At 40.7% G+C, this 13,117-nt stretch overlaps 1 protein-coding gene across 3 annotated transcripts in view; it reads left to right on the top strand.

Annotated features, from left to right (window-relative positions):
* si:dkeyp-120h9.1 (Y+L amino acid transporter 2-like) overlaps positions 1-11,749 on the top strand; it is a 32,398-nt gene extending 20,649 nt beyond the window's left edge. For all 3 annotated transcript variants that reach the window (XM_024441036.2, XM_024441037.2, XM_024441038.2), the window contains 4 exons: positions 5,859-6,059; positions 6,260-6,409; positions 6,587-6,770; positions 10,733-11,749. In XM_024441036.2, coding sequence (XP_024296804.1) covers positions 5,859-6,059; positions 6,260-6,409; positions 6,587-6,770; positions 10,733-10,827 — 630 coding nt within the window. In that variant the 3' untranslated portion in view covers positions 10,828-11,749. The remainder of the gene's footprint in view (positions 1-5,858; positions 6,060-6,259; positions 6,410-6,586; positions 6,771-10,732) is intronic.
* The last annotated feature ends 1,368 nt before the right edge of the window (positions 11,750-13,117 follow it).

Below are 13,117 nucleotides of genomic sequence, written 5' to 3'. Positions count from 1 at the left end.
ATTCGAATATACGAACTGACGTTAGTATTCAAGTACTTGTGAGTATAAATGTTGGCAAAAAATAGGCCTATTTTTCACAAAGGCTTTTTCTAAATAAAATGTAAACATCCATGTTGCGTACAAGGATTTACCATTATATTTCAAATGATTAATTTAATAAAACAACTTTTCAATATCGTTTTTATGATATACCCCATAAGACCGGTAGCCTTCACGTGTAGGTTGTTTGTTGGCCAATCAAAGTGGCTCAATGTGTAGCAAGTGGAGCGCAAATTCACTAATGCAAGAAGGAATAGAATTATGTAATTAAAAGTTTGCGAAATGATGAGTAGGCTACAACGAGCAACCAACAGGTAAGCTGTTTTATCTGAATGGGTTTGGGGAGAAAGCGCAGCGTTTCCTCAATTAGCTTAGCTAGCTATAGGTTGCTAGCTTAGTCAAGACAGGCACTGTTATAATGATAAATGGATGATAAATAACATTGGCTGCTACAAGTTAGGTACAGTCATGGCCAAAAGTTTTGAGAATGACACAAATATTAATTTCCACAAAGTTTGCTGCTTCAGTGTCTAGATATTTTTGTCAGATATTACTACGGAATACTGAAGTATAAATACAAGCATTTCATAAGTGTCAAAGGCTTTTATTGACAATTACATGAACGTGATGCAGAGTCAATATTTGCAGTGTTGACCCTTTTTCTAGACCTCTGCAATCCACCCTGGCATGCTGTCAATTAACTTCTGGGCCACATCCTGACTGATGGCAGCCCATTCTTGCATAATCAATGCTTTGAGTTTGTCAGAATTTGTGGGTTTTTGATTGACCACAAGTTCTCAATGGGATTAAGGTCTGGGGAGTTTCCTGGCCATGGACCCAAAATATCGATGTTTTGTTCCCCGAGCCACTTAGTTATCACTTTTGCCTTGTGGCAAGGTGATCCATCATGCTGGAAAAGGCATTGTTCGTCACCAAACTGTTCCTGGATGGTTGGGAGAAGTTGCTCTCGGAGGATGTGTTGGTACCATTCTTTATTCATGGTTGTGTTCTTAGGCAAAATTGTGAGTGAGCCCACTCCCTTGGCTGAGAAGCAACCCCACACATGAATGGTCTCAGGATGCTTTACTGTTGGCATGACACAGGACTGATGGTTACGCTCACCTTGTCTTCTCCGGACAAGCTTTCCAGATGCCCCAAACAATCGGAAAGGGAATTCATCAAAGAAAATTACTTTACCCCAGTCCTCAGCAGTCCAATCCCTGTACCTTTTGCAGAACATCAGTCTGTCCCTGATGTTTTTCCTGGAGAGAAGTGGCTTCTTTGCTGCCCTTCTTGACACCAGGCCATCCTCCAAGTCTTTGCCTCACTGCGTGCAGTTGCACTCACACCTGCCTGCTGCCATTCCTGAGCAAGCACTGTTCTGGTGGTGCCCCGATCCCGCAGCTGAATCTACTTTAGGAGATGGTCCTGGCGCTGCCCCGATCCCGCAGCTGAATCTACTTTAGGAGATGGTCCTGGCGCTTGCTGGACTTTCTTGGGCGACCTGAAGCCTTCTTCACAACAATTGAACCGCTCTCCTTGAAGTTCTTGATGATACGATAAATGGTTGATTTAGGTGCAATCTTACTGGCAGCAATATCCTTGCCTGTGTAGCCCTTTTTGTGCAAAGCAATGATGACGGAACGTGTTTCCTTGCAGGTAACCATGTTTGACAGAGGAAGAACAATGATTCCAAGCACCACCCTCCTTTTAAAGCTTTGGGTGGTTATTCAAACTCAATCAGCATGACAGAGTGATCTCCAGCCTTGTCCTCGTCAACACTCACACCTGTGTTAATGAAAGAATCACTGACATGATGTCAAGCTGGTCCTTTTGTGGCGGGGCTGAAATGCAGTGGAAATGTTTTTTGGGGATTCAGTTCATTTGCATGGCAAAGAGGATCACTCTTCATAACATTCTGGAGTATATGCAAATTGTCATTATACTTACTGAGGCAGCAGACTTTGAAAATTAATATTTGTGTCATTCTCAAAACTGTTGGCCACGACTGTAGTCTTGGCTGTAACGTTAGCTGAGTTGCCTTGGCTAACTGAGTCTCCCTCCGTCTGCTTGCTCCCATCTCTTCGGCCCCTCCATAGCTGCAATAGAGCACCAGCGTCTCTCCCTCCTGCAGCAGTGCTCAGGTCAAACACATATTTCACAATTATTCATGATACCATTCGAATAGTGAAATTATTTCAAACCCTCGTCGCTAGTAGCTGCCTAAGTATGCTGCAGAGCTGTCTGACAATCATTTTACTAGTTATTCAAAGTACTTCAAAGTATGGCGGGCGGTATTCCGTATTTTATGATATACCGGTATTGATGCAGGGACCGGTTTGGGATTTTACTTTACCTTCTATACCGGTATTTGAATGTTTGATTTTTTAAATGTGATACGCCATGTGTAATGTCAATTTTTATAGTTTTACATCGCTACTTGAGTCATCGCTCTCCGCTCTTTCTCTCCGTGTCACATTCCACAGACCTAGCCCCGCCCCCTGTCACTCAAGGAGCGCATCCTCAACCATGAGACACGCGTTCAGTCTGCATGGTCAATGCAGCACATGGAACAAAGTTAATGACGACAATGCCGTACTTCTTAATTAATATAAATACACCAGCGTTCTATAATGACATTATTAGTTGGTTTCTTACAGCAGCAAAGCAACGTCTTAGCAAGTTGCCCTAAATCCTGTGAGACGCTAACTGTTAGCCGCTAATAGCTAGCTAATAAATGTACTGAGTAAGAGCAAACGTAGCTAGCCGTTACAGCCTGATAATACCAGTGATGGGGTAGACTTAAACCATCATGTTTGCAACAGTATCTTCTAAATCAAAGTGGAATATGCAAAGCAAGAATATGTTACCTACATGATGTAGCTAAGAGAGAACGCGCAATGTTTGCCCGTGCATATTGGGTCCCCTAGGAAACACGTATTAACACTTTAGTTCCTACCCTGTTACGATAACTCATCCCTGGCATTTTAATTTGTTGTCATCTCAAACAACACTGTATTCAGTGCCCACTATTATATTTTAACTCTAGAATTTGAACTGTCATTCTATTTACATGATTCCAACAGTCTTGCTCTAATTCGCAAGTCAAATTGCATTTGTAACATTTGGTGAAAAATAAGTCCTTGATTATTTGCACATATCATTCAGCCCTATGTGGAAATTATTTGTGTAAAAATACTTTCAAGTGCTACTTAAGTTGCTTTTTTTTTGGTATCTGTACTTTACTTGACAATTTTTACTTCACTACATTCCTAAAGAAAATACTGTGCTTATTACTCGATACATTTTCCCTGACACCTAAAAGTACTCGTTACATTTTGAATGCTTAGCAGGACAGGAAAATGGTCCAATTCACGCACTTGTCAAGAGAACATCCCTGGTCATCTACTGCCTCTCTGGAGGACTCGCTAAACACATTCTTTGTTGGTAAATTATGTCTGAGTGTTGGAGTGTGCCCCTGGCTATCCGTAAATAAAATGGTGCCATCTGGTTTGCTTAATATAATGATTTATACTTGTACTTTTAATACTTAATAAGTACATTTGATCAATTATATTTAAAATCAAATACGTTAACTTTTACTCATGTAGTATTTTACTGGGTCACTTTTACTTTAGTAATTTTCTATTAACGTATCTTTACTTTTACTCAAGTATGACATTTGGGTACTTTTCCCACCACTGTAATTGAGTGCAGGAAATTATTATTAGTGCTGAAATATGTTTTGGTTGAATTGAACAGTATAAAACAATCAGAGTGGAAAAAGACTAATTGAATGTATGTGTTGCCACGCTAGGATCACTCACTACTCATAAAGCAAATGTAGAACTTTTAATATTCCAAAACTAAAAATACCGTGATATAATATTTTGGCTATATCGCCCAGCCCTACTTTAAAGACTGCTTATTACCAATTACTGTTAATTACACTTTGTAGTGACAGGGTGTATTGATACACCATCCAAAGAAGGCGTCCTTCCTAACTCGGGTTCCGGAGAGGAAGGAAACTGCTAAGGGATTTCACCCTGAGGCCAATGGTGATTTATTTTAAACAGTGAGTTGAATAGCTGTAATGGGAGATAACTGAGGATAAAACATTGTAGTTACTCCACAATACTAACCTAATTTACAGAGTGAAAAGGAAGCCTGAATAGAATAAACATATTCCAAAACATACATCCTGTTTGCAACAAGGCACTAAAGTAATACTGCAAAAAATGTGGCAAGACAATACATTTTTGTCCTGAATACAATGTTTGGAGCATATACAATACATTACTGACTACCACTCTCCATATTTTCAAATTTTCAAACATAGTGGTGGCTGCATCATGTTATGTGTATGTATGCTTGTAATCGTTAAGGACTGGAGTTTTTCAGGATAAGAAAAGGAACAGAATGGATCTAAGCACAGGCAAAATCCTAGATGCAAACCTGTTTGTGTGCTTTCCACCTGACACTGGGAGATTGGTTCACCTTTCAGCAGGACAATAATCTAAAACACAAGGCCAAGTCTACATGAGTTCCTTACCAGGAAGACAGTGAATGTCCTGGAGTCGTCGAGTTACAGTTTTGGCAAGATCTGAAAAAGGTTGTCTATCAATGATCAACAGCCAATTTGACAGAGCTTGAAGAATTTTGAAAAGAAAAAATGGTCAAATGTTGCACAATCCACGTGTGGAAAGCTTTTTGAGGCTTACCCAGAAAATTCACAGCTGTAATCGCTGCCAAAGGTGCTTCTACAAAATATTGACTCGGGGCTGCGAATACTTATGTAAATACAATTTCTGTATTTCATTTTCACAAAATATGCAAATATTTTTAAACCGGGTTTCACTTTATCATGGGGCATTGTATGTGGTAAAAAACAAACAATTGAATCCATTTTGAATTCAGGCTGTAACACAACAATGTGGAATGTCAAGGGATATAAATAGTTTCTGAAGGCTCTGCAGTTAGTTTAGAACAGAAACGTAGTAATTATGTTCAATATTTGCCTAATGAAAACTACAACTCCCTTCAGCCCAGCGTCCCACATTTGTTCTTGACTTAATTTCTCTAATTATTTGATTTATTTCTAGAGAAACTGCGCGTTGAGCTCACAAAAAACAGAAGTAAATGGAATTCAAGTAATTGAACAGGCGTCTGTCAATTAGTTATTTAATAAAACAAATGTTTGATTAATCGCTCACCACTAGTAGGGTTATGGATGAGTTGGGACCTGCCATGTTAAGTCAATCATGATGAATGAAAAAGGCTTCTCTTTTCAAACACACACACCATGGTTAAACCATTAGCAGGTCACGGGCAGGTCTTAATTGGCAGCATCTGTTCAGTGTAGCTAGTTGACCAGCTGTTGCTGTTCTCTGGTTCCTGTGACATCATCAGTAGGAGACTGGCTGCTCTGCTTGCCTGGGGCACCAGCTATACTATTCTCCTGTGACTCTCACTGACATGATAACCAAGAGGAGGGAAAGTCCTCTAGCTGCTGAGGTTAGCTTGTACACAGGACTATGGTAATTAATAATGATCATGTAGTTACAGAATGCCCTGAGTAAGTGTCCTTTTTAGGTGTGTTGACGGTTGCTAGCAGAGATGGGGTAAATTCCATTGCAATTCAGGAAGTAAACAGAAAATTATGTTTACTTATTGCCTTTCCCCATGGAAATTGGTTGAAATTGGTTGTTGGTTGTTGAAATTGGTTGTTGTTGAATTGGTTGAAATAAATGGAACACAGCCTAACCAAGGTTTCTGTAGCCAAATACCAGATGTGAACCTATGTTGTCTTGTCTTTGAAGACTTTTTCTGATTTGGTCCTGGGCTGGGCTCGGTGGCTGATCCCCTTGTCAGTGGCCATCTCCTGTTACGGAGGACTCAACTCCTCCATCATTGCTGTCTCCAGGCTGTTCTTCGTGGGCTCCAGGGAGGGCCATTTACCCAACGTCCTCTGCATGATCCATGTCGAGCGCTACACCCCCATCCCAGCACTGCTCTTCAACGTAAGTGAATGACGACTTAAATGTAATGTCACACAGCGATTGATGGGGAGTGTGATGTTGTATATAGTAGCTTTACAATCCTTTTTCTCTGTAGAAATATAGGGTTTATCCTGCTGGTGTGTGGGCACTGTCTTTGTCTGGTTTAGGGTGGCATGTCTGATATAGGATCAGATTTCTGAAGTGTTCTGTGTCTCCTGCAGGGAGGCATGTCTCTGATCTACCTGTGCGTGAAGGACGTGTTCCAGCTCATCAACTACTTCAGCTTCAACTACTGGCTGTTCATCGGCCTCTCCATCGCCAGCCAGATATACCTCCGGTTCAAGGCTCCCAACATGCCCCGGCCCGTCAAGGTAAGGACCTTATTCATGGTTACTAAATGTCTTAATTCCTGTCAGTCATCTACTTTTCTATCAGTTATTTTGTCAACTGCTCTGAGGAATGTGAGAACATGATGGAATGCATAATTCATGTTGAGTGTCCCCCAACTTGCGCTCTCTCTCTCTCCCTCTTTCTCTCCCTCTCTCCAGCTCTCTCTGTTCTTTCCTATAGTCTACTGCCTATGCAGTGTGTTCCTGGTGGTAGTACCTCTCTACAGTGATACCATCAACTCTCTGGTTGGTATCGGGGTGGCTTTGTCTGGAGCTCCAGTGTACTACATCTGTATCCACCTGCCCCCCTCCTCTAGGCCTGCCTTCCTGGGCAGGATGCTCGGTGAGACTGGGCTGAAACAACCTTAAGATGTAATGAATAGAGCTGACATGATTCAACAGGAAAGATTGATTCATGGGGAATAATAGGTAGACTTTGTTTGAAGACATATACAGTGGGGCAAAAAAGTATTTAGTCAGCCACCAATTGTGCAAGTTCTCCCACTTAAAAAGATGAGAGAGGCCTGTAATGTTCATCATAGGTACACTTCAACTATGACAGACAAAATTAGAAAAAAAATCCAGAAAATCACATTGTAGGATTTTTAATGAATTTATTTACAAATTATGGTGGAAAATAAGTATTTGGTCACCTACAAACAGGCAAGATTTCTGGCTCTCACAGACCTGTAACTTCTTCTTTAAGAGGCTCCTCTGTCCTCCACTCGTTACCTGTATTAATGGCACCTGTTTGAACTTGTTATCAGTATAAAAGACACCTGTCCACAACCTCAAACAGTCACACTCCAAACTCCACTATGGCCAAGACCAAAGAGCTGTCAAAGGACACCAGAAACAAAATTGTAGACCTGCACCAGGCTGGGAAGACTGAATCTGCAATAGGTAAGCAGCTTAGTTTGAAGAAATCAACTGTGGGAGCAATTATTAGGAAATGGAAGACATACAAGACCACTGATAATCTCCCTCGATCTGTGGCTCCATGCAAGATCTCACCCCGTGGGGTCAAAATGATCACAAGAACGGTGAGCAAAAATCCCAGAACCACACGGGGGGACCTAGTGAATGACCTGCAGAGAGCTGAGACCAAAGTAACAAAGCCTACCATCAGTAACACACTACGCCGCCAGGGACTCAAATCCTGCAGTGCCAGACGTGTCCCCCTGCTTAAGCCAGTACATGTCCAGGCCTGTCTGAAGTTTGCTAGAGAGCATTTGGATGATCCAGAAGAAGATTGAGAGAATGTCATATGGTCAGATGAAACCAAAATAGAACTTTTTGGTAAAAACTCAACTCGTCGTGTTTGGAGGACAAAGAATGCTGAGTTGCATCCAAAGAACACCATACCTACTGTGAAGCATGGGGGTGGAAACATCATGCTTTGGGGCTGTTTTTCTGCAAAGGGACCAGGACGACTGATCCGTGTAAAGGAAAGAATGAATGGGGCCATATATCGTGAGATTTTGAGTGAAAACCTCCTTCCATCAGCAAGGGCATTGAAGATGAAACGTGGCTGGGTCTTTCAGCATGACAATGATCCCAAACACACCGCCCGGGCAATGAAGGAGTGGCTTCGTAAGAAGCATTTCACGGTCCTGGAGTGGCCTAGCCAGTCTCGAGATCTCAACCCCATAGAAAATCTTTGGAGGGAGTTGAAAGTCCGTGTTGCCCAGCAACAGCCCCAAAACATCACTGCTCTAGAAGAGATCTGCATGGAGGAATGGGACAAAATACCAGCAACAGTGTGTGAAAACCTTGTGAAGACTTACAGAAAACGTTTGACCTCTGTCATTGCCAACAAAGGGTATATAACAAAGTATTGAGATAAACTTTTGTTATTGACCCAATATTTATTTTCCACCATAATTTGCAAATAAATTCATAAAAAATCCTACAATGTGATTTTCTGGATTTTTTTTCTCATTTTGTCCATCATAGTTGAAGTGTACCTATGATGAAAATTATAGGCCGCTCTCATCGTTTTAAGTGGGAGAACTTGCACAATTGGTGGCTGACTAAATACATTCTTGCCCCACTGTACATGGTGGAAAGCTATCCATTCATATCATGGTTACCTTGTGATTTCGTAATTGGTCAGCCAAATTTAGATCTACTGTAGTTGGAGGTAGGGCTGTTGCTGTGACCATATTACCCTCACACAGGCCATCATGAAGGCAGTCAAATTCAACATGACCGTTTAGTCAAGGTAATTAGGCTTCTCCAAGCGTTGATGCTGCTGATGGTCATTAGTAGCCTACCAAACTGGCTAACTTCCTGGTACTCAGCACTCTATTGTCCCTCTAATCAATCTGACATCAATGCAAATGTTTTCGAAAATCTAATCAAACACTTCATGAGAGCCCATGAGCTCATGTTGCCCAACATTTCTATAGGCTTTGTAATTGCTTGAGAAAACAGAGTGATGGCGTCTACTAAACAGAGGATCCCATCAGCTCTCTGGAAGCTAAGGCCTACTATATTTATTTCTCAACTTTCTTAATATTCAGCACATTATTTATCTTTACAACAGGAGTATAGCTACCTGGCTGGCATGAAAATAAACCACGCCAAAAGCGTCCTCCATTCGCTATTTAAGTCTTTTTTTCGCTGACACGATTTTGAGACGGGTGCTTGATCATGGCCCATTCTAAATCAAAACAAATTTCACGTATATGTAAAGATGATATTAAATCAAGAATAGTCTGATGGGTGACAATATTAGCCTATTGTGAATTATCACTTGTGAATGATGCCCTGCACAAGAAACAATGCCTTTTATTTTTGCGACCTTTTTAGAATCGTAGTCGCACACACTAAAGTCACCAAATAACTTCTTAAAATTAAGCACATTAATCTGCTTTACAAGGGGTGTAGAGCTTAACTGGCATACATAAGCATCGCGTGAATTTCAGGTTTGGGGAACATCATTTTCACCATAAAAATGCACCTTTATAATAAAAACATTACATGCATAATTGCATTTGCGGTCACTTTTGATACTGGTGTTTTGCCGTTAAGGAACATTCGCGCTTACAACCTACTACCATGAGTGCATTGCTGCGCTTATAATGTGAAGAAATAGCATAATAGTTTATGAACATTTTAAGCTAAACGTTTTGATATTTTGCATCAGCCGTGTTGCGTGAACTTTTTTTGATGCTAGTGGTTGTTGTTTGGAATATTTATTTCTCACACAGAATAGGTTGACTTTTGTACTATGGGGGACAGTAGATTGACATAGGCTAGTGCTTTTGCTGTTGGTAAGGTAAATGTGGACAGTTCTTCCAGTATCTTCGATATGCACCTCGGGAATAGGATAAAGACGCACGCATTTGCGTCCCCGATGTGTCTGTCTTTACTTGTAGTCTGTGAAAGACACGATCACGTGATTTGCAATGCGAGTGAGCGGTGCTCGCAGCGCTCGGGCCAAAGGCACAGAGGCCACTGGCCGCAGAAGGGGAGGCCGCCGTAAAATTCAAGGCATTATCAAGTGCTTGTCAAATTGTGAATGAAAGAGTGATGTAGTGTGTACAGCCTAAAAACAAAACAGAGCTCATGCCTTTCAAGCAACTTTATTCAAATCAAATCTAAACATATAGCCCAACGTTTGTAGAATAACTAAAGTTGCATTAATTACTCTAAATTAAGCATATAGGAATACAAATCAATGGTGTGTTTTAGGACCCAGCGGACTCCTCCCACTTTTAAAACCAAAGTTGCGCTCCTGGGAATACTAATTTCTTTGTTAACCGCTCAACACAGAATAGCTGCATGTGTGCACTCCCTCGAATCATTTGGATAAAATAACCTTTATATTTTATTCAGCTTTGTTCAATTGTATTCTTCATACTATAAAATAATGCCACACAATTCTAAGCAAATCGTTTCTGCGAAATGAACTAGTTTGGCATAGCCAGATCAGGACCTACCATAAGGACAACTCAGAGTATGCTATTCTATTCTTCTGAAATAGACTCAATTTTCTTTATATCATGTTTCTTTAGACCTGTCTAAAATAAATAAATAATTTATTGTGTAAGTGTAGGCTATATTACATGGATTTATAAGACCTTGGAATAACTACATGTTAAAAAGGTCTGCATCAGTGGCTTGTAGGGAAGCCAGTAAATACTAAATATGTTTGTTAATTAACAGTCAATAACCATGAGAACGACTGTTATTTTCTTGACAATCACTGGCTGGTTGAGGGCACTAAAAGTTGTAACACTTTGCTCTGGGGAGCTGTGCTTGGATTTGACACTTCCTGGTTCTATTTACTTTCCCCAGATGCGATCTCCCTGAACACCCAGAAGCTGTGTCTGTGCTGTGTGGCCTCACGTGACCTAGACCTGGACAACATCCCTGAGGAGAAGCTGGAGTGAGGGATGAAAGGAGGTGTGGAGGGATGGAGGTAGATACTGAGCCAAAGGTGGAAACAAGCAGACCACAATCACAGCTACACTCATTCTGCACCAATGATGAACATTTGTTTTGAATTAATTTTTGGCCAGGACTTTATTATTAATAATGTGTGACTTGCTTGTCCTATGGGACTGTACAGTGTGTGTGTATTCAGTGCTGAGGAAAGCCACTTTCTAGTGCCGGTGGACTCTGACAACCACATGCATGCAGCATAATGTAGTTCACTCCTACTGGTTACACCTATGGAGACGATCAACCATGGGAGTTTAACCATTTAACAACGCAAGAATTTCAAATGGAGATTTGAACAGGCCCTACTGACCATTTAGGAGGAGTAGGTTTTCATCAGCAGGACCTACTGAATAAAGCTAGTGGAGAATTGATATTTTTTTATATTAAATGAGTTTTTTGTTTTGAAAGATGGAAGTGTCAGTCAAAGATGCCCATTCTGGCCATACTTTACTTGCACTAGGCCAGGTGGTGTGTGTGCACAAACTGCCTGTCTGATTGTTTACTGGTCATTGAAGATTTCTCCAACTTAGTGGCTGTCAAGTGACTGAATGCAACATCTCCTTTATAATGCAATTCATTGAGAAGCCAGATCAAATATTAAAGCTACTGGCTGAGACATATTTGATTTCTATGCACCATCTAGTGGTAGTTTTATGAACTTCAGGTTGTTGAGAGCAAGTCAATGTTGTGGATTACTGCACTCGGGGCACTTGCATCCAAAAGTTGTTGTTCTGAATGAGCTGTCTCTTATTGGTGTATGCATGTATGTTGTCATTGGAAATTTGCTTTAAAGGGGCAATCAGCAGTTTAAACTATAACAATGTGGCGCAGTGGTCTAAGGCACTGCATCTCAGTGCTAGAAGTGTCACTACAGACACCCTGGTTCGAATCCAGACTGTATCTCAACCGGCCGTGATTGGGAGTCCCATAGGGTGGTGCACAATTAGCCCAGCGCATTCTGGGTTTGGCCCTGTAGGCTGTCATTGTAAATAAGAATTTGTTCTTAACTGACTTGCCGAGTTAAATAAAAGGGGTACTCCCTGCCCCTGTTTTGGTAAAAAGCTGAGGGAGAAATATAGCCACTCAAATTCATAGACGGTGCTATGGATGCAAGGACTGACCATCCATGATATCAAAATGATAGTCTTAACCATTTTGAGGCCGTTTGTTTACATTTACTTTGTTTACAAACAAAATGTAAGGTTTTTCTCGGTTCTGATGGTGAACATCAGTTGAACTAAGCTCATCAGGCATTTATAATTTATATTCTTCAAGAATCAATGGGTACATATCATTCATTTATAAGTCCAAAAATCGATGTAGCAACTGCATATTGACCCTTTTTAATAAATGATCGAATTCCATCTAAAGCTGTTTACCAAGTCCTTTCACCTGTCAATCAAATCAAATTGTTTGCATTACATGAACTGAATGTGAAACGGAAACCTTTCCATGGATGTGTGACTGCCATTTGAATGTTTTTGGAGTTTTTTTTTTTGGTCACTTTTTATAGTTCTCAGTGGTCAGGTGTACATTTTTGAAATTGTAATAATTTAGCAGATGCTGTTTCAGAGTGACTGAAATTAGCAATTAGGGTTAAGTGCCTTGCACATAGACAGATTTTTCACCTGTAAAGCACATAAATCCATTTTTACATTTGGGAATTATTATGGCCAGGTTATGGCAGAGCCAATATGGACTGTGGTCGACCCGTCTCACTCGCTTTATCAATGTCACCCTTGGTGATATCGCTTTATCAATGTCACCCTTGGTGATATCGCTTTATCAATGTCACCCTTGGTGATATCGCTTTATCAATGTCACGCTTGGTGATATCACTATATCAATGTCACCCTTGGTGATATCACTTTATCAATGTCACCCTTGGTGATATCACTTTATCAATGTCACCCTTGGTGATATCACTTTATCAATGTCACCCTTGGTGATATCACTTTATCAATGTCACCCTTGGTGATATCGAAATGTCACCCTTGGTGATATCATCAATGTCACCCTTGGTGATATCACTTTATCAATGTCACCCTTGGTGATATCGCTTTATCAATGTCACGCTTGGTGATATCACTATATCAATGTCACCCTTGGTGATATCACTTTATCAATGTCACCCTTGGTGATATCACTTTATCAATGTCACCCTTGGTGATATCACTTTGTCTTCGACTGCTGTTGGTTCACTTTCTGCAATCATTTTTACTCTACATTACTGCATAA

This window comes from Oncorhynchus tshawytscha, linkage group LG13, assembly GCF_018296145.1.
Source record: "Oncorhynchus tshawytscha isolate Ot180627B linkage group LG13, Otsh_v2.0, whole genome shotgun sequence".
NCBI lineage: Eukaryota > Metazoa > Chordata > Actinopteri > Salmoniformes > Salmonidae > Oncorhynchus > Oncorhynchus tshawytscha.
The sequence above is the reverse complement of the archived record's forward strand: the minus strand, read 5'-3'. Positions and strand labels throughout refer to the sequence as shown.